The sequence below is a fragment of the Pipistrellus kuhlii genome, unplaced genomic scaffold, assembly GCF_014108245.1.
Source record: "Pipistrellus kuhlii isolate mPipKuh1 unplaced genomic scaffold, mPipKuh1.p scaffold_m20_p_7, whole genome shotgun sequence".
Taxonomy (NCBI): Eukaryota; Metazoa; Chordata; class Mammalia; order Chiroptera; family Vespertilionidae; genus Pipistrellus; species Pipistrellus kuhlii.
In genome coordinates, this window is record NW_023425573.1 from 14312361 (window position 1) to 14338340 (window position 25980).

The following is a 25980-nucleotide window of genomic DNA, read 5'->3' on the forward strand; positions in this document are numbered from 1 at the left end:
TGTGTGTGTGTGTGTGTGTGTGTGTATGTTTTGCTAAGTGTAAAAAGAAAGTGTCCCTCTATCTTGTCTCAAAGGGTAAGAGATCTTTCCTTTTTTTTTTTTTTTTTTTTTTTTTTTTACAGCAGCATAGTATTCCATGATATAGATGTAACACAGCTTTTATATCCACTCACCTGCTCTTAGCTATGGTGAATTGTGCTGCTATGAACACAGGGGTGCATATATTCTTTCTGACTGGTGTTTTGGGTTTCTTAGCATATATTCCCAGAAGGGGATCACTGGGTCAAATGGGAGTTCCATGTTTAACTTTTTTAGGAAATGCTGCACCGTTTTCCATAGGGATCTCACTATCGGCATTCCCACCAGCAGTGCACGCAGGTTCCTTTTAAGTCATGGAACCATAAAGATCCTAGAAGAAAGCACAGGCAACTAAACATCAGGCATCTCACCTGTCTTTCTTTCTGAATTCTTTGATCTGTAACCTCACGTGGGTCCTTGATCTTTGTCTTTTTTGGGTGTGAACCTGGGTTGGAGGTCCCTGTTTGGCTTCTGAGCATCCCGGGTGGGGTACCCCAAACTCCAATCTATGTCCTGATCCTTGTAGGTGTCTAAAAGCCCTGCCATGGTTCCTGCCCCAAGGCACGTGAGAGCCAGCCACATGTGTTTTCCAGGTCCTCTGCCAGTTCAAGCTGGATTCACTGTTACACAACAAACTGGATTCAGTTTTCTGGCCATTTGTAATTTACAGCAACTGCTTTGTCAGGCAAAGCTGTAGAAGAATGACACTTGGGTCCTAACCAGTTTGGCTCAGTGGATAGAGCGTCGGCCTGTGGACTGAGGGGCCCCAGGTTTGATTCCGGTCAAGGGCATGTACCTTGGTTGCAGGCACATCTCCCATGGGGGTGTACAGGAGGCAGTTGATCAGTGTTTCTCTTTCATTGATGTTTCTTCTAACTCTCTATCCCTCTCCCTTTTTCTCTGTGAAAAAGCAATTTTATATATATATGTATGTATGTATGTATATATATATATATGTGTGTGTGTGTGTGTATATATATATATATATATATATATATATATATATATATATAATTATTATTTTTTTTTTTTTTAAAGAAGAATGACACTTGCCGATTATTTTTCCATGTACAAAATTCTGGCTTTATGATGAAGTGACCTGTCTAAACATTACCTTAACATTGGATATAATTAATTTTTACTTGAATATGTAGAATTATCATTTTAAGTTATCATCTTATTTGAAAAAAATCTGGTAGACAAATCAGTTTTTAGGTAGAACTTCAACCATGGTTTGTTGACTTGATGAATGAAGCATAAACAGAGTGTACAGAGTCAGCATGTAGCAGCCTCTGACCGTGTATGTTTTCTCCCCGTGTGTGTCTGAAAGAACCAAGTGAAGGAGTGGTCGCAACTGTGCAAGGGCAGGGGCATCCCCTGCTCCGAGGACTACTCCCTGATGGGCATCCTGGGAGAGGCCGTGACCATCCGCACCTGGAACATCGCCGGGCTGCCTTCTGACTCGTTCTCCATCGACAACGGCATCATCATCATGTAAGAAAAACCCTTTCCTCACCGATGGCCTCCGTGAGCCCGGGGATTTATTTGTGCATGCAACTTTGCAAACAGTCATAGCTAGCGTACTTCAATAGTATTGAAGACAACTTTTTGCTTAATTAGCTAAGTTAAATATGAATAATCACTTCCTTTTCCTATTAATATTGGAATAGTTGAGTATTAGAGACCCTGGTAGAAAAACAAACAAGCAAACAAACAAAAAAAATAGATTATTTGCTTAATTTAATTTAATTTAATTATTTTAAAATTATTTTTAATTATTTTTAAACCAACCTTCAGCAAATAGAGCAAAATCCTACTATTAAAAACAAACAAACAGCCCTAGCCGGTTTGTCTCAGTGGATAGAGTATCGGCCTGTAGACTGAAGGGTCTGGGGTTTGATTCTGGTCAAGAGCCCGTACCCAGGTTGCAGGCTCCATCCCCAGTAGGGGGCATGCAGGAGGCAGCCAATCAATAATTCTCTCTCATCATTGATGTTTCTATCTCTCTCTCCCTTCTTCTCTGAAATTAATAATATATATATATATCAATATATATATATCAATATATATCAATATATCAATATATCAATATATTATATATATATATATATATATATATATATATATATATATATATATATAAAATAAACAAACAAACCCTACCATAAGTCAATAAAGTCTAGAATTTTGATTCCCATTTTGTTATTGCAGGTTAATGAAACGTGCAGTGGGTTGTTGGTAGTGAAGGTTTTGCACGTTCCAAATTCTGCATTAGTCTCTGCTGGATGGGGGCTATTCTCAGTGATAGGGATACACTTCTGGGTCATGGCTGAACGGAGCTTTTACGACAATGGCTGCTATTCTGGAATCTCCCTGTTAGTAGATAAATCCCGGGGAGACTGGGCTGGGAGAATACTGGAGGCTCACCTAGCCTCGCTTTTACCCCTGCTCCGACCTCCCAGAAACGAAGGCCTTCAGCCTGCCCCCAGGTGAGGACAATAAAAAACGGTGCCATTTCCAAGTTCAGGTGTCCATGGGCCTTTCATCGCCAGCCTTCTTGGGGGGTTCCCACATGAGGAGTAGTGCAGGTCAACCATTTGTAGAAAATGTGCAGCTCTGTGTTACATGGCTATTTTGACTAGTTGTTAGTTTACTGTTGAAAAAGTAATTGAGAAGAAAGCACTTAAAAATGGTTGAGGCATGTGAATTTTAAAAATAGAGTTAACCAACTAACATGTGAAGACTAGTTATTCCTGAATTTTTTGTCTGTAGCATTTATGAAAGTTATCCCACAAATTAAAATTCTGGTGAACACATTTCTTTACTGCTCAACCACTGATCTTGACTTATGGCTTCCTTAGCATTTATTTACAGAATTATTCTGCAGGGATCTGAGCTATGTGCAACTTGAATATAATATAAAGCAAAACAGCATCTGATGAGAACACCTAAAGGAAGTTGGAGAAGCAGTTAGTCTAGGGCAGTGGTCGGCAAACTCATTAGTCAACAGAGCCAAATATCAACAGTACAATGACTGAAATTTCTTTTGAGAGCCAAATGTTTTAAATTTCTTCTAATGCCACTTCTTCAAAATAGACTCGCTCAGGCCATGGTATTTTGTGGAAGAGCCACACCCAAGGGGCCAAAGAGCCGCATGTGGCTCGCAAGCCACAGTTTGCCGACCACCGCTCTAGGGGTTTGAGACACACCAATCCTCAGAGCTGGGCCATGTCTAAAGCTGTCTGGGTTTCGCCACCTGGACCTGCTGCAGCACTTTGATCTTGGACTTCCAGCCTCCGTGAGACATAATCTCACGCGATGGGAGACACACTGTGGTACTTTGCTACGACAGCCCAAGGGGACCAGTGCATTACATGATGCTGGCACTAGAGGATGGGACCATCTTCTTTACCACAGAAATGACATGTTTTGTATCAAGCTGTGGCCTCCATGCTAGAAAATATGATCACGTCCAAGGTGGTGGTGGGGGAGAGACACATAAGTCATTCAATGACATCCTAAACTCATGGTGTGATGACACCGAATAGGAGCTGTTATCTTGTTCCCATCCTCACTGTATGTCTTTTACTTGCCCCAGTTTCCTTTTATTTCCTTCCCACCCTGTTCTTCTGGTGTTCTGTGTTCACTTCTGAAGACTTTCCTGAGGAAAAGTGGCCGCTACGATGGCTGTGTTTACTGCGACTTCTAAGAGAAAGAAAAAAATGCCAATCACACTTTACACAAGGCAGAGGGTGATTTAGTTGGTACTATCTGGTGATGGCAGGGATTGGTTAGCCTTTGTGACCCCACAGGATTCTGGAAAATAAGCTGCACGTCTCCTGATTCACTGTTCTTGTTCTTGTCATAAAAGGGAGGATGTGAGTGAGAATAAAGCGGTATGTGTGAGCTCTCCCCGGGCATAAACCCTGACTCTCTGAGAATAGATCTCTGGCCATAAGGAGCTCACAATCTCTAGGTAATCACTAGTCGCATAAGTAACATTAACTATACAAGTTTCTGAAACAAATACTGAGTTGACCCTTAAGTGTCCATGGCTATTACGAAGTTTAGGTGATAAAAAATTACACTTTTCACCTTTTTTTTTTTTTAGACAGTTTTATCTTTAATGATCTAGAGTTGAAAGAGAAATAGGACGCCTCAATTCTTTCTTTTTCTCTGTTGTACAAATGACAGCTGAGGGTGGCTCAGGGGCAGAGCGATTTGCCCCAGGTCACATGCATAATTAATGGCCAGGCCTAGCCAAGAACTCGAATTCCCTGACTTCCATCGAGGTGAATAGTTGTCACTGTGGCTTAATTAGCAAAGGCAGCAGATGTTTTCAAAATGTAATCTAACATACAGAGAACTGCAATTTTCCAAAAGAGGAAAAGCACTGGCGTTCAGTTGGCCAGCTGGCTTTAGGAGTTACCATTCTAGTAGCCCGCTCAATGTGGATGTCTGCTCAAGAGCACAGCTCCTTATAGGAAGTGAGAAAGTAAGACATTCCTATAAAGCGTACATGGAAAGCGATGTGTGTTACATGAAACAACATGGAAACGAGTCATAGCTTGACCAGCATCGTCTTTCTTGTCTCTTTCAGGAACGCGAGAAGGTGGCCTCTGATGATAGACCCTCAAGGTCAGGCCAATAAATGGGTCAAGAACATGGAAAAGACTAACAGTCTGCAGCTGATTAAATTCAGTGACCCTGACTACATCCGGACCCTGGAGAACTGCATCCAGTTTGGCACCCCTGGTACGTAGGCGGATGACACGCACACGTTACGGAAATGCCTGGGGAGGGTTTCATTAACCCCAAAGGGTGAAGGTGGTTCCTTTTTAAAAACATAAGTGTGTTGGATTAATCTTAAATAATGACTTTATTAATGTTGTTTATTATTTATTGATAATCAAGTGAGAACTTTAGATATTCTAGGACCAGAAGGTTAGGGCATTTTCTTTGTCTCAAAATTTCTTTGTCTGATGCATCCTCTTAATTGAGCTGTTTTAATTTGTGTCTGTTCCTTGTTGTTCTTTAGTTTTTATTATAACTCCACGTCTACAAAAAAGGGACTCTTTACTTGAATAAATAAATGGAAATATGATGAAACGGCAACATAGTTAGCCTCAGGACAAGTTTAGCAAATCCCAGGTACTGTGAGAGCTAGTGCTGTGAGGAAAAATAACCACAGATATACCAGGTGGTCTCCCAGGCATTCTATTTTTGTATATTGATAATGAGTTAGTCTTTAAAATATTAATTACAATCTTAGGTTCTGCTAGGGTAGGCATAACAGGAACTAAGTCTACTAATAAAATCTGTGTGATACACACACACCCACATTCACGTCCACCCACACACTCAGAATTTCCTTTGTACAGCTGGTGTTCTTAGAGTATAACGACAGGAGTTACCAAAAAAGGGAATATGATCTCTACTCTCAAATGTCTTCCTTTTTTGAACAGACAGGATCGGATACTATATGTAGCTAACTTTAATGAACATAGGAAGTGGAGGGGCATGGCGAGCCTTCACCAGAACCACTGTGCTGTGATGGGCAGGCTCTGGCAATAGAGTAGCTGCCCAGACACTCAATGCCTCCTTCCGTGACTTTGCCAAGACTCAGTTCCCCATCTGTACGTTTGCCAGGAAGACAGAGTGACTGTACTTTGCATACTTACTGCAGTGTCAGATCAGCTCAACTTGCGTTGTTTCTTTGGTTGGAGACTTACTGTGTGGTTTATGGGTATCGTCTTTTAATTAAATACATTAATATAATAATTATCTTAGTATAATCAGAAAGTCACAGATGATGAACTATGAGAATTCAGAGGACTCGGATTTCTTGAAAGAATTGGCACCATAAATACCTTGCGTGTTTAAAATTACCTAATTTAATTTGAATATTTAAATAATTTTCTTGGCACAGGTAAAAAAGAACAACTTAATGATAACTGAGCATCTACCACATGCTTGGCATTCTGGAGATTTCTGTGATCTCAGCCACATACATTGGTGACAATATTGCATTATTTTAGGCGGAAATGGGCATGGAGCCAATCTGTCTCATGTTTTTTAAACTGTAGGTCACACTTTGAGAGAGAAAACCAATTTAGTGGGTCTTGGCCAGCATTTTTAAATGGAATGCAATAGGAAATAGTAGAACATATTAGGCTTCCTAGCATGGCATAAAGGTAAGCATTCTTTCATGAAGTTATTAAAGTTTTAGATGCATATGTGTATACTCGATTAAGATTTAAAATGGATTTCTTACTTGGGGTTGTGGCCATCAGAAAAAAAAAATGAAATCCAATACTGATTCCAACCACTTCATTTTATTAACAAAGTAGGTGGGAGCCAGAGGATGTTAGTTTCGTGGCTTAACCAGCGTGCCCCCTCATCGAGGGCAGTGCTGAAGTGGTCCCCAAGACTTCTGCCTTTGTCCAGTGCTTCTGTGTCGTTTACACTTGCTTTAGCCTAGTTTTTGGAATGAAATACTTTAAAAAGAGATAACCATTATTTACAATGCCTTCAGACATTAGTCATCGGAAAGAGGTGAGAAAATTTAAATCTATTCCAGAAAGAGAAACACATGGCATGTTTTAAAACTTTTTATATTCAAGTAAAGGGACCAATTCCTGTCACAGCTTTACAATATAAGTGGTGAAAAATTCCTCCATTTAGGGAGTTATCTGTAGACTAGAGATCCAGTGCACAAAATTTGTGCATGGGGCGGGGGGCCTCAGCCCAGCGTGCACCCTCTCCAATATGGGACCCTTCAGGGGATGTCGCAGAGATTGGGCCTAAGCCGACAGTCGGACATCCCTCTCACAATCCTGGATCACTGGCTCCTAATCACTCACCTGCCTGCCAGCCTGGTCACTCCATACTGACCCCCCTGCCAGCCTGGTCTCCCACAACTGCCCCTCTGCTGACCTACTTGCCCCTAACTGTCCCCCTCTGCTGGCCTGGTTGCCCCCAACTGCCTCCCTGCTGGCCTGGTCACCCCACACAGCCTGCTTGTTCAGTTGTTTGGTCGTCCCTCACTAACCCCCCTGCCAGCCTGGTCATAGGCAGCCATCTTTGTGAAGGCGTGGAGAACAATTTGCATATTACCTTTTTATTATGTAGGATATTGGTCTATCCCAGGACAGCTCTGGCCAGTCGCCCCTGACAGGCAGCCTGGGTGGAGAGGGCAGAGCTTCCTCCTTCCTCACCCACAGGCCTCCCTTTTATTTGTTTACCTTGAGTTTTAGGACAAGATCCTCTTTGATAAACTATCCTGCTGCTTAAGAAAAAAAAGTTTTAAAGCCGAAGTTCTAGAAAATAAAGAAAGGTACATTTGTATTAGCTACGCCCATGAATAAGGTATTCACAGAATAGTAATCAAAGATTGCTGGTAAATCAATTTTCATACATCAGTAAAGCTGGAGAAATAAAATAAGAAAAGTTTTAAAGTTTTAAAAGAGAAATCAATTAGTGTAGATCTTTTCATTAAGCGCGAACCCCCAGATCAGAGCCTGTCTTACTAACATCCCATCTCCCCGCGCAGAGCATCCCCCGGATGCAGAGCTACCTCTGGGGGCCTCGGCCTGCGGGGGGCTGCGGGGGGGGGGGGCTATGAGAGCTGTGGGGGGCTGTGAGGGGCTTTGGGGGGCTGCGGGGAGCTGTGGGGGGCTGTGGGGAGCTGTGGGGGGCTGGAAGAGCTGTGGGGGGCTGTGAGGGGCTTTGGGGGGCTGTGGGGGACTGTGGGGAGCTGTGGGGGGCTGTGGGGAGCTGCCGGGGGCTGTGAGAGCTGTGAGAGCTGTGGGGGGCTGTGGGGGCTGTGGGGGACTGTGGGGGCTGTGGGAGGCTGCGGGGGCTGTGAGGGACTGTGGGGGCTGTGGGGGACTGTGGGGGCTGCGGGGGGCTTCGGGGGGGCTGTGAGAGCTGTGGGGGGCTGTGAGGGGCTTTGGGGGCTGCGGGGAACTGTGGGGAGCTGCGGGGGGCTGTGGGGAGCTGCGGGGGGCTGTGGGGGGCTGCGGGGGATTGTGGGGGCTGTGGGGGGCTGTGGGGGCTGTGGGGGACTGTGGGGGCTGTGGGGGGCTGCGGGGGCTGTGGGGGGCTGCGGGGGACTGTGGGGACTGTGGGGACTGTGGGGGCTGTGGGGGGCTTCCGGGGCTGTGGGAGCTGTGGGGGGGCTGCGGGGGTTGTGGGGGGCTGTGGGGAGGCTGCGGGGGACTGTGGAGGGCTGCGGGGAGGCTGCGGGGGGGCTGTAAGAGGGCTGCAGGGGGCTGTGGGACGCTGTAAGGGGGGCTGCGGAGGGGGGAGCTGCAGGGGCTGCGGGTCCAGCCCAGGGCTGCGGTGACGCGGCTCTCCCTCTCTCTGACCCAGTGCTGCTGGAGAACGTGGCGGAGGAGCTGGACCCCATCCTGGAGCCGCTGCTGCTGAAGCAGACCTTCAAGCAGGGCGGCAGCACGTGCATCCGCCTGGGCGACTCCACCATCGAGTACGCGCCCGACTTCCGCTTCTACATCACCACCAAGCTGCGCAACCCGCACTACCTGCCCGAGACCTCCGTGAAGGCGCGTGTCCATGGCCCCTCCGCCCGGCCCACGAAGAGGCCCCGTGTCCTGTCCGCGGGTCCTGGGAGGGAGGCTGCAGCGGTGTCCCCGTGCCCGCTGCCCACGCGCCCGCTGCCCACGCGCCCTCTGCCCAAGCGCCCCCTGTCCACGCTCCCTCTGCCCACGTCCTCTCTGCCCACGCGCCCTCTGTCTACGCACCCTCTGCTCACGCGCCCTCTATCCACGTGCCCTTTGTCCACACACGCCCGCTGTCCACGCCCGCTGTCCACGCCTGCTGTCCACGCCCGCTGTCCACGTGTCCTCTGCCGGTGCCAGAGCCTCCGCCCCAGGGAGGGAGGGGGGTGTGTGTGTTTCAGATCCCACAGCGGCGCTATCCTGGGTGCAGGTTAGGAAGCGGTGATTGGAGGCACCTCCTTTGCAAAATTGCCCTCGTGCTCCTTGTTGGAGCTGGGATTCAGGAGAGAACATTCATTCTTCTCCCTGCTCCATTTACGTAATGACTTAAAGAGCCGCTTTTTGTTGCTAAAATTCTAGCATCCCTGCCAGAGTGGAGCCAGGAGAAGGGTTAGTCGCTGGCTGGGTGCCCTGGGGCTGACCCGCTCCTCATTCCCAGGCCTGGGCCCAGTGCCCCAGAGGAAGGAGTGTGGGATGAGCCGGTGTGGAGGGGTGTGGGGAGGGGTGTGGAGCTGTCAATCACTGGCCTGGGCCCAGTGCCCCAGAGGAAGGAGTGTGGGGTGAGCCGGTGTGGAGGCGGGTGAGGAGGGGTGTGGAGCTGTCATTCACAGGCCGGGAGAAGAGCACGGTAAGAAATAGGGATTCCGATTTTGCAAGTGACATATAGAGATGAGACTGGTGCAGGGAGCCCAAAATGTTTACACTCGTCCGGACACCTGCCCGCAGCGGGAGGAAGCCCGGATGGCACAGCGCCCTCCCCCCAAGAGGAATACACAGGCCTGTGCCAGGAGGCCCCCTGGTCAGTATGGACCATCCTCATGACCAGAGGACATGGAGGAGCTGAAAGCTGGGGACACATGTTACCCCGACAGTCAGGGCAGCCAGGACAGCTGGCTGAAGCAGGGGGAGTGGCTCTTGAGCCCAGTTTTAAGAACAACAATAATTAAGTAAAGTATGTTCTCCAATCCCCTGAAAAATATTGTTAATGTTCCTGTTCGGAGAAGCAGTGCCCAGCAGCAGTTAGGAGCCTGTTTCTGGAGCTGGACAACCTTGGTTCAAACCCCAGCTCTGTCACTTGCCAGTGGTGTGTCTTGGCCACGTTATGAGCCTCTCTCTGTGCCTCAGTTTTCTTCTCTATAAAATGGGAATAATACAGAGTGATGTGAAGACTGAATCAATTAATCTACATAAAATCCTCAGACTAAGGCCCACACGTGCTATTAGATGGGTATTAACTATTAGCATTATTCACTCGTAAGTAAAAACAAGAATGAAACTTAAAAAGAAAATAACAAAACCTTAAAGCTGGGGTGCAAAAAAAAATTTTTTTTTTTTAATAAATGGCAAGATGTCACCCCAACAAATTTAAATAGATAAATAAATGACATGGAAAACCTCTTTTTACTTTTCAGAAAGATCTCAGAAGATATCACAATTAACATAAGCCATTTTTAGCGCCCTGATCTCTAGTTGTGATAGAATCCTGACCCCTGTGGGGAGGAAACTGATCTAGGAGTCACGATTTAAATCCTTGATATCCCTAGAGGGTCTGATTGCTTCATTATTTTTAATTGCTGGGATTGATTAAACAGGGATTAGAAAACATAGTGAAGCAGTTACTTGCTTTCATTTACAAATGAAAATACTTCCCCTTTGTCCTATTTCTAGGATCTTTTATGTACCTTTTGCTTTCAAAAGTACCCACGGGATGACAGCATGCTGTATAATCCTTTTGAATCTAAATGAAAATAATAGTAGGAAGCAGCCATATTTGTATAATATTCTTCTAGTTATTTTTATGGGTTTTGGCTGTTTCTTTTATTTTTTTCTTCTTCACCATTTATCCCCCCATACCCTCTTCCAACTCCCCTACCTCTCCCCACACACGATCACCACACTGCTGTTTGAGATTTTTTTAGATCAATATCTTGCAAATCCAACCTTTTGCTCACAAATAAACATTTGCAAAATATTGATCTCAAAAATCTCACATGAGTGGAATATCAATGACTACCTCTTTGTGTCTGAATACAATGGGGTACAAGTTGTAAAACATGCATCTCACTAAACACCGTGACTGGATTGGGGATTGAAGCAAATGTAACCTGTGCACCTGGTTCTCATGCCAACAGGGACGATCTCTTGAAAGATTTCGTTATAATTTTTTCACAAACGATTGCCAAACAGTAGAGAATTACATACCAACATTTCATGAGTTTTTTTGAATTGCTCAGTTTCAAGAATTGCTTATTATCCTATTAAATTTACGATTTTGCCGATGCAATCTCTATACTTAGTGGCATCCAACCCTGTCATGGGGTAAATGAGGGGAAAAGTTGAGAAGGCGCCTGGGTCTGGGTAGAGGAGGGAGCCACCCTCCTAGGACCGTGGTCAGCAAACTGCGACTCCCAAGCCACATGCGGCTCTTTGGCCCCTTGGGTATGGCTCTTCCACAAAATACCACGGCCTGCGTGGGTCTATTTTGAAGAAGTGGCATTAGAAGGAATTTAAGTTTAAAAATCTGGTTCTCAAAAAAAAAAAAAATTCAATTGTTGTACTCTTGATATTTGGTTCTATTGACTAATGAGTTTGCTGACCACTGTCCTAGGGCGTTGCATGAAGCTGCTATACAATTCCCCATCACAGGTTGGAAATGTCCTATAGAATCAAAATTACTGTCTTCCTGCAGAAGAAATATTTTTTACCAGAAAGGGTGGGGCGACACAGGGTCTTCCAGTCAGTGGGCAGAGCTGCAGCACATGCAGACGTTTCATGGTTTGTGTGCATGGGATTCCACAGTCTGTCAGCATCCCTAAATTACAGGCATACTGCAGGGTGGCAAGGGAGGGGATGCTCAAGACACAGGTGAGGACCTGAGGGCAGGCAGATTGCAAGGTAGATGTTGGGTGAGGAGAGCAAGTGTTCAAATTAACTAAGGTCGATATGTTCAAGGTCAGTTGTTTACTGGCTTATGGGTTTGTTGGTGACTGAGCCGGAAAGTTCCTGCAGTGTATTGCTGTGTGGACGAGGGTGTGGAGGCAGGGGTGAGAGCAGGTTGTAGGGGGCTGAAGGGTGGTCAAAGTGGAGACAGAAAACATGCATAAGTAGCATCTTCACTAAGTATAGTTATGAAGACACCAAGAGTGGGTGTTCCATAGCTGAAAGGGATTGTGGGAACAAAAGAATGATTTGTGTGTGTGTGTGTGTGTGTGTGTGTGTGTGTGTGTGTATGTGTTGTTTGCTTTTTAACAAGAGGGACCTGAGCATGAACCAGGAAAGGGGGAGGAGGGTTAAGATGTAGGCAGCAGAGGGCCAGGGGTGTGGAAGAGCCATTATGTACGAAGCAGGTGTCAACATGCTGCACCCTGCTGGCCATCACTGAGATGCACATTTCCCCAAAAGGGGCTGGTTGCCAGGCTGTAAACTCCATGTGACCATATGATTATGAAAGTGTAAATATATACTTCACTGTGACAGTGATGACATTGTTTTTTCCCCTCTTAACTCACTGTGTAAGATTTCCTTTGTTGCACTTCTAGGATCCTTAAAATACAACCCAGCTGGTCCAGCCCCTATGAGAGAAGGTTTAAGACCTGATTCTAACTGATTTTGAGGTTAACAACTTATTAAAATTGGACCAGTTTGAAATCAAAATAATTTTCTAAAAAATATTATTTTTATTGATTTCAGAGAGGAAGGGAGGGGGGAGAGAGAGAAGCATCCATGATGAGAAGGAATCATTGACCCGCTGCCTCCTGCACACCCCCCACTGGGGATCGAGCCCACAACCCAGGCATGTGCCCTGACTGGAACTGAACGGTGACCTCCTGGTTCATAGGTTGACACTCAGCCACTGAGCCACAATAGCTGGGTTGAAATAAAAATAAATTGTTCACAAGAAAACCCCTTTGAAGCATTACATTATTACCATAAGAAACTTGAGTGTGTTTTTAACCCAACCATCTCGCTTGCCTATTCCGTTAGTTATCATCTCTGCGAATTCCTCCTTTCACACACTCTATCTGGGACACCGGAGTCTGTGTTAAGGTCACGTGAAGCACAAAAGGCAGAGGCTTTCTCAGTAGAAACCGTGACTGATGGCTGCGTACCCTTTCACTTGTAGGTGACGTTACTGAACTTCATGATCACTTCCGAGGGCATGCAGGACCAGCTGCTGGGCATTGTGGTGGCGCGAGAACGGCCGGACCTTGAGGAGGAAAAACAAGCTCTGATACTGCAAGGAGCTGAAAACAAAAGGTTTGAAAGGCGGCCACACACAGGGTGGGGTTTCCTTGTCCCACGGTCACGTCAAACCAATTGAAGTGCATCTTGAAGATCTATTGTAATAGATCAGTGGTCGGCAAACTGCGGCTCGCGAGCCCCATGCAGCTCTCTGGCCCCTTGAGTGTGGCTCTTCCACAAAAATACCACGGCCTGGGAGAGTCTATTTTGAACAAGTGGCGTTAGAAGAAGTTTAAGTTTTAAAAATTTGGCTCTCCAAAGAAATTTCAATCGTTGCACTGTTGATATTTGGCTCTGTTATGAGTTTGCCGGCCACTGTATCAAACAGGGGCATTGAACAGGAAGATGTAAGAGGGAAATATAAGGTATTACAGAGCTTTTGTGCGAACCTGGAACATGCATTTCCGAGTATATTTCCACAGACAAGTTCTTAGGCACCAGAAGTAGGAGGCAGTGTGCTTCCCGCTTGTCAGCAGTGCGTTAGCACAAAAGCTCTCATACCTGTTGTGGGAGGGAGCCCCCCTGTTCTCACTGGGGCACAGTCCGAATGAATATGTCACGTCCACTGTCTGCTCACAACATCTGTGTCTCAGGTAGAACGAGGACGGCTCCGTAAGCCATGGAAATTTCGGAAAAATGATTGGAGAGATGCTTCCTGTGCTCTGAGGGCTGAAATGTGGATGGCAGGTCGGCTGCCTTGCCATCTCCCCAGTTACTGCATAAATGGCCGTTAGAGAGCCACGTGGGGCAGAAAAGCCTGTCCTGACATTCACCATAAGAAATGATACAGCATTGCCCTTGAGGGCGTCTGTCCCAAAGGGATGCATTTCTTTAGGTTACCAGCTCTTTGTTTCTTGTAAAAAGATTGTGTACATGCCGAAACCAGTTTTGCTCAGTGGATAGAGCATCGATCTGCGGACTGAAAGGTCCCAGGTTTGATTCCGGTCAAGGGCAAGTACATTGGTTGCGGACACATTCTCAGTGGGAGATGAGCAGGAGGCTGCTGATTGATGTTTCTAGTTCTCTATCCCTCTCTCATTAATGTTTCTACCTCCTCTCTCCCTTCCTCCCTGTAAAAAATCAATAAAAAAAAATATATTTAAAAAAAAGAATGTGTACATGAAGCAATGTCAAGTGCTTTTTTCTTTTTCTTCTGAGAAAACTGTATGTGTGTGGTCTTTTCCCCCCAGGCAGTTAAAAGAAATAGAAGACAAGATTCTGGAAGTTCTTTCGTCTTCGGAAGGCAACATCTTAGAAGACGAAACCGCGATTAAGATCCTGTCTTCCTCCAAGGCGCTGGCCAATGAGATCTCGCAGAAGCAGGAGGTGGCCGAGGAGACGGAGCACAAGATCGACGCCACCCGCATGGGCTACCGGCCCATCGCCATCCACTCCACCATCCTCTTCTTCTCCATCGCCGACCTGGCTAACATCGAGCCCATGTACCAGTACTCGCTGACCTGGTTCATCAACCTCTTCACCATGTCCATCGAGAACTCGGAGAAGTCAGAAAACTTAAGCAAAAGGTGGGTAACGGAAATACCGGTGAACCCTCACCAGTGGACGTGTGGGCATTAACCAGCCATGGGCGGCTCTCCCTGTTGTTCTCGGGATGCTTCCGGCATTGCAGGCGCTTAGCTCAAATGACTAACCACCATCCCAGAAATGACTGTGAGGGTTTGAAATTGTAGCGATGTGACCAAATTCATTCTGTCAGGAAAAGGCTTATGGAGATGTAGGGTTATAATGGAATTCTAAAAAGAGGAAACATGAACCTCGCGTTAACATCTGCAAAATGTACTTATGGTTGGAGAAATGAAAAGAATAGTTCAGACCCCTAAGAAATATGACTCTTACCCTCTGTAAGCTTGTATTCCAAAAGTTAATAATTCATATTTTTATATACACATATGTAAACTTTGTCAAGTAACTGTTTTTTGTTTTTTTAAAAAGTCTCCTGTTGTGACCATTCGGTATATTTACGTAAGATACCTAATTTTTTTTTTTAAATATGTTTTTATTGGTTTCAGAGAGGAAGAAAGAGTGAGAGATATAAACATCAATGATGAGAGAGAATAATTGATTGGCTTCCTCCTGCACACCCCCTACTGGGGATCAAGCCTGCAACCTGGGCATGTGCCCTTGACCGGAATCGAAACCCTTCAGTCCTCAAGCCAAACCAGCTATGGCAAGATACCTAATTTTACTGGTGGCTATTATACCCAGTAATGGAATTCAGACCTTAATGAGAATAAAATTTCATCTGGTTGCTAGTGAGACAAATTTTAATTTGGTGTTAAACATGTTTTCCATAGAGTCTAACACAAAACGAATAGAGAAAATATCTCATTGCTGCCATTGCCCTTTGTTACGTCCTTGACCAATATGAGCTGGATACCTGTTCCTTCGTGGTTTGTGCCCAAAGGAAGCTCAGGGTACTAACTCTCACTTGCAGTTAACAATTCAAATAATTGCTGATCTCCTGACATCTCAGTTTCCTTCCTGCATTTATGATGGTAGAGTTTTGCTAAATGTTGAGAGTTCTTAGACTGAGCATTTTCTTTTGGCATTATCCTTCATTTTTGACAAACTTGAGTGTGAGACTAATCCAGCGGTAAGACTGATGCTTAGCAAACAGTGTTTCAGATGTCTGCCCATGAGCCAGGAAACAGAAGGAGAGGGGAAAGTGGGATTTTTAGGGAAGAATGCATGATGGTAGAGTTTAAATTTTGTTTGTATATTAGGATACCAGAGGTCTGGTGCATGCATTTGTGCACCAGTGGGGTCTCTCAGTCTGGCCTGTGGAATTGAGCTGAAAAAAAATTGGCTCTCAGACATCCCCTGAGGATTCCCAGATTGTGAAAGGATGCAGGCCAGGTGGAAGGACCCCACCAGTGCACAATTGGTGTCAAGGAGGGACACCGGGAGGGACCGAGAAAGGGCTGTAGGACATGTCTGGCCTGTCTCACTCAGTCCTGATCAGCTGGACCCCAGCAGAAAGCTAACTTACTGATGGGAGTGTCTACCCCTCGTGGTCATTGCAACATCATAGCAACTGGACAACCGGTCAACTGTCTGCCCCCTGGTGGTCAGTATATGTCATAGCAAGTGGTCGAGCAGCCTTAGCATGTCATTAGCATATTACACTTCGATTGATTGAACAGATGACCAGACACTTAACATATTAGGCTTTTATTACATAGGATTTGAAGATGTTTTAGTTTGTTTCTCTATCTCTTCCAGTATCTGAAATCTTAAGATTAGCACAGATTAGTGAAATTCAGAAAATAAAAATTTAAGTGACCTTTCTTAGAGAAGCTCCTGGCTATTTGCATTATGGCAGTTCACTGAACAAGCATGTCTACTTTTAACTCTAAAATCTGAGTTTCTTGAGGCAAGGATTTTTTTTTTTTTAATGTTCCCAGAACCTATCACATGTCAGTCTCACAGAGCCACCCTGTCAATGATGTTTTATTTCTCACTGCAGTGCCAAATCTCAATCCTGGTTATAACAATAACATTAGAATGTTAGCAACTTAACTACTTCTTTAAAATATATATTTTTTTTATTTCAGAGAGGCAGGGAGAGGGAGAGAGAGATAGAAACATCAATTCTGAGAGAGAATCATTGGTTGGCTGCCTCTTACTCATGCCACATTGGGAATTGAGCCCACAACCCAGGCATGTGCCCTGATTGGGAATTGAACTGTGGTTCAATAGGTTAATGCTCAACCACTGAACCATACTGCCAGGCTCATCTTAACTACTTCTAAACCATGGTCTTTTCTGGAGTCTAGAGAACAAATGTTCTTTGCTCTGTCACTTAAAGGCACATTTTGTGCACAAGATTTAAAAACTAGAACAATTATTTGTTTTTATAACAAATTAGAACTCATCCATCTATGTGACATCTGTTTCTTCAATAACTGTGATGTAGACCCATAGGATTTAGAGAAAAATTAAATAATTTTACCCAGATGTGAGATTTGGATGAAATATAGAAAACCTAATATACCTTTTTCCTTTTTTAGTTAAAATTCTTTAATTTAGAAACAACAGAAATCATATTTATGACTACAGTTCCTACGATTATAATCTGAAACCAAAGAGTAAGTAGAAAAGAAATGCATTTGAAAACATTTGTTGAGGTTATTAACATACTAGAGGCCCAGCACACAAAATTGGTGCATGGGGACAGACCCCAGGCTTGGCCTGCGATCAGGGCTGTCTTCTCTGGCTACCCGCGGTCCGCCCCGCTCCCTGCCACCACCCACCCCCAGTTTGTTTTCCATTCACCATTGGGCCATCAGAGCCTGCCAGCCCGGGGGAAGGACCAAGAAGTTAGCCATTCCTGCCCCCTCGTTGCCCCCCTCCACGCACCCCCCACACACACACAGGTCGCCCTCTGTGGGTAGGGCAACCAGCAGGATGGGGACCTTGGCCTGGTGCCACCTGCATCCCCCTCCACCCATTCCCTGTTCCCCCTTCGCCATTGGGCAATGGGAGCCTGCCAGCTGGGGAGAGGGACTGAGAGGTGGTCAGAGCGCCTCATAGTGACCGGTGGAGCAGTTGTTCTGGTCCTGCTGCCCTAAGGGTCAATTTGCATATCACCCTTTTAATATATAGGAGGATAGACAGAAACACGCACGAATCCTCAGTAGCTGCTCCATGAGTTTTCATAAGTGAGCACACCTGTGCAACCAGTGCCCAGACCAAGCCATATTTGTTCCCTCCTCAGCACTGCCCCTGCCCCAAGCAGTCACTGCCCTGAGTCCTCCTCCCTACTCCCTCTCTCCCCCGCCCCCATCAGCCTGGCCCGCTCTAGCACTGCGTGTGCACTTTGGTCTGGCATCTGTGTCAGCCTGTGCTTGTGAGATTCCTGTCACGGTGTGCGGTGCAGGCTTACTCACTCTGGGGTTAAGGAGCAGGCCACGGGGTGAGGAGTGTCAAAACAAGCTCTCCCGGCCAGGTCCTCTCCACGATGCAGCCAAGACCAAGTCTTATTAGGGAATGAGCCTTAAACCAGAATGTGCTGTGCGTCATGGACAATCCCGAGGAGATTGCTAAGATAGAAGCCTGTCCTCACCTCGGCCAGCCCCCGGGGTGAGTGACCGTGGGAGTCAGCAAACTGCCTTCCCCAGAGGAAAAACAGGTGCCTGCTGTCTTCATGGCAGGAAGTAGGGCAGGCACCCAGCGAGGCCGAGACCCGCCCACAGGTGCTGGGGGCAGGCGCAGGGTCCCGTCCCGCACCTTCACAGAGCCGGCTGCGTCTCTGAGAAAGGCGTCCCAGGTCGGAAAGGCCCACGCTTTCCAAAGCTTTCGTACGCGGCTCAGAGAGAGAAGCAAGGGCTCCTGGTTTTAAGTTTCAGAAGTAAATGTCTAAGACAACGGAGTGGCAGGAAATCTCTTTTCTTATTTTCAGAAGGAGATCTAAACCCCTGCTTTTTAAATGTTCATTTGGCCTTATATTACAACCCACATTTTTATTCATTTGCTGTATAGGACAACTTGGGGAGCTTCAGTTGGAACTGTTCTGAATTCCTGCCACCTTTGACATTCTTGTACTTGGCTTTTCCATGTAACATGTGTGGTAGGCATGAAGCGAAGGATGGAGTCAGTGACCACAAAGTATACATGGAGTCCATATTAGTGAACGCTGCCACACAGAGCTCCAATCTTTTAGCCAGGCTCGTTTATTTTATTTTTTTTTTTAGTAAAATAAGGATTTTCAATAAAGAAACTAACTCCCATTCGGAAATTAAAGTTAGAATGAGTTCTAGGAGTCATTTATCTGTCAGACTAACAAGTTATTTTAGAATCTTAACAGTGTCTAAACTTCTCTCTCATTTCCTTTTATTCAAAGGAAAAAAAATGTACTTCATTTTTGTATGTCTTCTGATAGTTATTATTTGTAATTATTATTATTTAACTGTACAAGCAAACTAGAGGCCCGGTACATGAATTTGTGCATGGGTGGGGTCCAGCCGGCCCTTCCCGTCAGGCTGGCAGGGGAGAGGGGCTGCAGGAGGTTGGCCAGCCAGCCTCACCCCCGATCAGATTGTTGGGAGCTGATCAGGGGCCAGGCCAGAGGGGGACAGGAAGCTGGGGGGGGGGGGGGGGGGGATGTGTGCAGTCGAGGCCCAGATCAGGCCTGTTGGTTGTTGCAGTATGCATCATAGCCACAGATCGTTTCGGTCATTCTGGTTGTTCTGCCACTAGGTTTCTTTCTTTTTCCCCCCACTTCTACAAGATCATTTTTTCCATGTTATTAAATACACTTCTGAAACAGAATTTTTGGTAACTGTGCAATATACCGCTTAATGAATGTACCACAATTTTCTAATTATAAGTAACCTATGTCAATCACTAGCTCTCTAGAAATGTTTTGTTCATTTCTATCATAATTTTTATAATATATTGAATAAAAGTATTTTAAATTTTTTATTTCAATGCTTGTTTATTTCCCTTTTTAAGATAATTAAGTAAAAATGCTTAAAGTGTTATATTCATGTTAAGATTTATTATGAATACAGATCACATGTTAGCACTAGAGAGTCGTTAGTTACAAATATTGTGATCTGCATGTTTTGTCTTTGTGGTAAATAAAAATGCAGTTTATCAAGTTTTGTGATTTCTTCAACTTTTGCCAATATATGAACAGAGTAGCACGTTACTAAATGTAATGTTAATTTAATAAAGGAGCTATGCATTTTGGTCTGTTCTTTGAACATATAATACTGAATATTTGGTAGTATTAGGTCTAGTAATAACTAATGTCGTTTTCTAATACTTTTTTAAATCGAATTTATTTAAACAACACAACAAAATTTAATCAACAATATAGTTGCCGTTGTTTTCTACTACAATACTTGTGCCCAAAGCTCAGGAAGCATTTTAATCCCTCTGTTGTAAAATTCTTGTGATTTTGATGCAAAAAATTCGGTCAATGCATTTTTGAGGCATTCTTCATTATTAAATTTTTTTCCAAGAAGAAAGTTTTGCAAAGAACGAAACAAATGGTAATCGGAAGGGGCAATATCAGGAGAATATGCAGGTTGAGGGAGAACTTCCCATTCCAACTGGCGCAGTTTTTCAGCAGTGATTCTTGCAGTATGCGGTCGTGCGTTATCGTGGTGAAGAATTACGCCCTTCCGATTAATCAGCGCGGGTTCTTTTTCTCTTAAAGCTTGGGCTAATCTTTCCAATTGGGCACTATACACTGCACTTGTAATGGTTTGGTTAGATGATAAAAGTTCATAATGAAGAATTCCTTTAAAATTCCATGAAACACACAACATCACTTTTTTCGCATGCAAGTCAGGTTTTGGCGTGGGCTGCGGAGCCTCATTTTTGTCCAACCATTGAGGCCGCCTTTTCAAATTAACATACAGCACCCATTCTTCATCTCCAGTAACAATTTGCTCTAAAAACGGCAAACGGTTTTGACGAGAGAGGAGCGAACTGCAAATTGTGACTCTTTGATTACGGTTGTTGTCGGTCAACTCATGAGGAACCCATTTTCCAAACTTTTGGACTTTGCCAAGTGCACGCAATTGATTGGAAATTGTTTTTTGTGAACAATTTAAAGTTGTCGCAAGCTCTTGTTGGGTAATTTGAGGATTTTGCACCAAAAGAGCTTGAAGAGCTTCTTGATCAAAATTGGACACACGGCCTCGACCGCTCTTGTCATCTAACAAAAAATTTTCCTCGCGAAATTTCTCAAACCAACGCTGGCATTTTCTGGCGCTAACTGCATCTTGACCAAGAGCACTACAGATGTTTTTTGCAGCCTCACTTGCTTTTCTTCCTAATTGGAACTCGTAAAGCATGCAGTGCCGAATATGCTCTTCATTCGCCATCTTCTTAGCCCTAGTTTTGCAACAAAAACCAAACCAAACACAAACTTTTTCAAGCAAAACTTGTTAATTGCACTTCACACGTTCTGTAGATACCACGTGTTTGAAGGTTATGTCAATACAAGCCAACGCCAAGCAAGATTTTAAACAAATGTTAAAACGACATTAATTATTACTAGACCCAATACTTACAGAATGAAGTAATCAAATTTAACCCCAAGAAACATCTTATTAAAAATAGTCCACAAACCTTTAAATGCAATAGATTAATATAGCATGCATCGATTATTTTTTTTTTTCAAAAGGAAGATTTTTAAAAAAATCAATTGAGAATAGAATATCTTCTACTGGTGATTCTACATTGTGTGGCTCTCAAATCAGTGCGCTCAGCTGCCAAGGACTCTTGATTGTTAGCGGGTAAATGACCAGAAAGCTGACTGGGTAACACATCTAACTGATGTGTGGTAAGTTTCCTTCAAGCTCCTTCTTTAACATGTTTGTATTACTTACTTCTCCTTCTGCCCCCCGCACGCCCAGGCTGCAGATTCTCAAGGACCACTTCACCTACTCCCTCTACGTGAACGTGTGCCGCTCGCTCTTCGAGAAGGACAAGCTGCTCTTCTCCTTCTGCCTCACAGTGAACCTGCAGATCCACGAGCACGCGGTCAGTCTGCTCTCCCGATTCATTCATGTCCTCATCTGTGCATGTGTACGGGGACCTATTAAAAAGAGTGGTAAATACTTAAACAGCAAGAATTACTATAATTAAGGCAAGGCAACACTACTACCCTGGACTTCAGAGGTGACAAATTAAACACAGAGTTCATCTTATAACCGTTATTTAAACTTGTGTATGTTCCCATTTAAAATAAATTAGTTTCTGTTAGAGTCTTATGTAAACACTAGAGGCCCAGGACACGAAATTTGTGCATGGGCATGGCGGGGTCTCTCAGCCCGGTCTGCACCCTCTCACAACCCAGGACCCCTCGGAGGATATCCAACTGCAGGTGGAGGCCCAGTCCTGCCTAATCCCCCACTAACTACTTGCCTGCCTGCCTGATTGCCCCTAACCGCCTCTGCCTGCCTGCCTGATAGTCCCTAACTGGCTCTGCTGGCCTGCCTAATAGTCCCTAACTGGCTCTGCTGGCCTGCCTGATTGCCCCTAACTGTTCGCCTGCCTGCCTTATTGCTCCTAACCACCTCTGCCTTGGCCCCCACCATCATGGCTTCGTCAGGAAGGACATCCGGAAGTTATTCGGCTGTGGGGTCTAATTAGCATATTATGCTTTTATTATTATAGATGCATATAAATGTACTAAATCTATTGTTACGTTTACATCAAGTAATAGCATAAACGGTAATGTTTTTAAGAACTTGTGTTGGACAAATCTAACTGTTTGTATTGAAAAATACACACATTTTACTATGTTTGAAACCCATTCATTTAAAATAAAGGAAGCACTGTGAGGATGGAGGACAGACAGTGTGTAAATTCAGTATTTTGTACACTTTTGTGTCTTAAGACTTATTGATTTCACATGGTGATATATTGGTGGCAATCTGAAGGAGTAAAGGACTTAATTTTGCATTTCTTGCAGAAATTTCATAACAGCACTTGATTATATTTTATGGAAAATAATTGAAAATATGGCAGATGGATGGCTTTCTGTCTTCCCAGAACTTCTGGGGCCAGCAACACTCTAAGCAGGAAAAACATATATCCAAGTAGAATATGTCCAGGTTTTCATGTTAAATTAGTAATTCTGGAGAAAAACCACTGAAAAGTTTTTTAAGATGGAACTATTTTTGAAAAGATGATTATGATAGATACAATGGTTTCTCATTGCTACGACCTGAACTATATCAGTAGCTATAGGATTTCATATGAGCCACACTGGAAACCTGAAGATCAACTGTCAATTTTTAAGAACAGCTGTAAATTTACTATTTATTGGATAAATGCACTTCCGACTATTCATGCTGCCTTTTTTTTTTTTTTTTTAAGATTAATAAAACTGAATGGAGATTTCTGCTCACTGGTGGCATCGGACTGGATAACCCTTACTCCAACCCTTGTATGTGGCTTCCTCAGAAGTCCTGGGATGAGATATGTCGCCTGGATGAGTTGCCTACCTTTAAAACCATTCGGAAGGAGTTTATACACCTAAAGGACGGGTGGAAAAGAGTCTATGACAGTTTGGTATGTTTTCATTGCTCTTGCTTTTCACAATCTTTAAGTGGAGAAAACATGTCCTTATTTTTTAATACAAACAAGATTCAAGGAAGCTTTAAGTAAGCTAGTCAGATGTTAAATATCAAATTCCTTGAAGTGCAGAGATGCATGAAGGTTGCATGGTCCTTAAAAATACTATTTTTTAATTTCCATGCCAGGTTTTTATTTAGTATCTACTTATACCTTGGTAAGTCCTAAGAGCAGATGAGCTGACATTTTACAAAACAGCTATTGGTTAGATTTTTTTTTTTTTTTTGGATGCAGGATACAAGCTAATGTTTTCATTTCATATCACATGCCATTTGAGGAGAGGGAAAAGCTAGTACTTCTCAAATATTTTTAGGAAACCCTGTCTTGCTAATTCCAATTATAGTTAACATTATAGAAATTGCTGGCTTCCTGAATTTTTTTTAGGTAAAGTGCTAATATTTTGCCAATTCCCAGTTACATGTTTTTCTATTCCTTTGTTTCTACTCTCCTGGCATTCTGCTTTCCTTGGTTTTCATTACCAGAGCTCTGGGTGGGGAGGCTGGGAGGAGTGAGGAAGGGGCAGGTCCGGGGAGAACATTTTGTATCCGGGCATGTATTTGTTGCATTACACATGATGTCCAGATGGGTGCCTACGCGTGAATTCAAATATTTTGAGCAGGTGTCCTTTTTGGCCCTCTCCTTGCTAGTGACACAAATATATTTCCGAGAGATAAATACGTTTTGTGAGTACGTCATTCTAATTTGAAATAGAAATTTGTTCCCTGTACCAAAGGGTGGAGATTTCTGATCCGAGATACTGCGTAGCCTTCCCTGAAGCTTCACAAGCTTGTTCAAGGTCACCCTCCTGGGATCTTGATTCCTCTCCTCTCATACATTTGTCATAGTCCTCTTTCTTTTTTGGCTCTTTTACTACACACATTCTCAAGTATTCTTTAGTAAAAAAAAAAAAAAAAAGTATCAAAAATTGTTCAAAACAAGAAATAACACAATAAATTTTAATAAAATGCCCTTCTTTTGTAATAAGTATTTGTTCTTATAAGTAGATGATGGGAGTAGCTGGTAGGTCCTTCTACATGCCTTTGGAGAAATAATGGGAATAAAGCTTCATCTGCACATTTTTTTCCATGATCCTTTTATTTACTGATTACTATTCCTACTAACATTAACTTGCTTAGTTCATGTCCTGGTTTTGATTCTTCTTTGGTGTTTTCAATCTTCTCTTCATTCCTTATTTCATAGCTTTGCCCTGACCTAATAAAACTTACATTTAGCATTCTTGATTTCATTTAGTCATTGTGTTTTCTCTAAAGAAAAAAATGACTTATAAGTCCAAATACTGTTTTGTGTTAGTTTTAGAAATCATCTCCAAAATGATGTTGAATTATCACCGCTGTATTTTCAGGAGCCACATCACGAGATGTTCCCTGAAGTGTGGGAAGAAAAAATGAATGACTTCCAAAGGATGCTCATCATCCGCTGCCTGAGGCCGGACAAGGTAAATGTGAGCTTTGAAAGCAGCTCAGCTCCTGGGGTCCCTCCTCCCTCCACGCTCAGCAAAGCTGTGTTCCTTCATGGTCACTAGGGGCAGAGCACTGGGGGAGGAGCCACTTCCTCTTCAGACAGCCATTTTCCCAAAAGTTTGCACAGTTACTAAAACCACACTGAATTCAGATTACATCTTACAGCTTTATTTATTTTAGGAGGTTCCTTCAGTATGCTTCCCCAATTTCTCACAGCAGACTTCCTTTCTAGGCTGTAATCTCATTTTTATTCTTGGCATTTCAATAAAATTAGTCAATGATGTTAACCTCAAGCTAATATATACTACAATATCTGGTTCTTCAAATGCTATCCTTGTATATAGTTCTTTGCTGGCCTTTGGAAAATTAATAGGATATTATCCTTTGGGCGTTTATTATTGCTGACTATAAACTAAAATTCCAACAATTTTAGCTTTATTTTCCTCAAATAATAAATCATATAACCATCTACCAGCTGACCTGTATGTGTGTCAGCACATTTTAGTGCTCATCAATATTCTGATTTGCATTATGATATGTAATTGTACTCTATTAAAAGAAGTATTCACTTAAATACAATAGTTCATGTCCACAGAGATATCCTTATACTCTGAAAAAATAGAGACACTGTTGGGGGGAAAAAAATGGAAAAAAATATTCTAATTATCCATTGTTCCTATTCAAGCAGAAGGAATGCATAATTATTTCAGCACTTACCATAGTCACAACTTAAGTTGCTAAGGAATATAAGACAATATTTCCATCCTAACAAAACAAAGAAGCAGAACTTGGGTGGTGAAAGCAGTATTTTTTAAGTGTTTTCATCCACAGCAGTGCTAACGGGGGAGGGAGGCGCTCCTTCCTCTGTGCGTCATCCTCTGAGCAGTGAGCACACGGAGTCCCTGTGTGACTTGGCCAAGGCCCGAGCGTCCCTTAGGCAATGTGCCTGGGGCCCACGGTACCTTTAGGGGTCCAGGAAGATGTTTTCATTTCTCTTATGATCAGACAGTATAATCCAGTCTGTACTCTATTTGTAATGATACCAGAACAATCATAAAATATAAGTTTTAAATTATTTTAATGAAGGAAGGGGCCCAGAATATGCCCATTCAAGCCTAAGGCTGCCCTGCTCTCCTGTGCCGGGAGAGATACAGTGGGTTGAGAGTCATTATTAAGCTGATGGCCGGCTGAAGGGTCCCCAGGGTAGCCCTTGTGGAAAATGACTCCCCACGGAAACTTCAGGTTCAGCCTAAGAAGTTCTGCCTCAGCTACCCTGTTTCCCCCAAAATAAGACAATGAAATTTATTACCTGTATACGATAC

At 43.8% G+C, this 25980-nt stretch overlaps 1 protein-coding gene across 1 annotated transcript in view; it reads left to right on the forward strand.

The window, feature by feature from the left end:
• DNAH7 (dynein axonemal heavy chain 7) overlaps positions 1–25980 on the forward strand; it is a 155275-nt gene that overhangs the window by 100081 nt on the left and 29214 nt on the right. The window contains exons 47-54 of the mRNA XM_036422091.2: positions 1409–1572; positions 4679–4833; positions 8452–8642; positions 12940–13073; positions 14249–14584; positions 21452–21578; positions 22920–23114; positions 24541–24633. Of these exons, the coding sequence (XP_036277984.1) occupies positions 1409–1572; positions 4679–4833; positions 8452–8642; positions 12940–13073; positions 14249–14584; positions 21452–21578; positions 22920–23114; positions 24541–24633 (1395 nt within the window). The remainder of the gene's footprint in view (positions 1–1408; positions 1573–4678; positions 4834–8451; positions 8643–12939; positions 13074–14248; positions 14585–21451; positions 21579–22919; positions 23115–24540; positions 24634–25980) is intronic.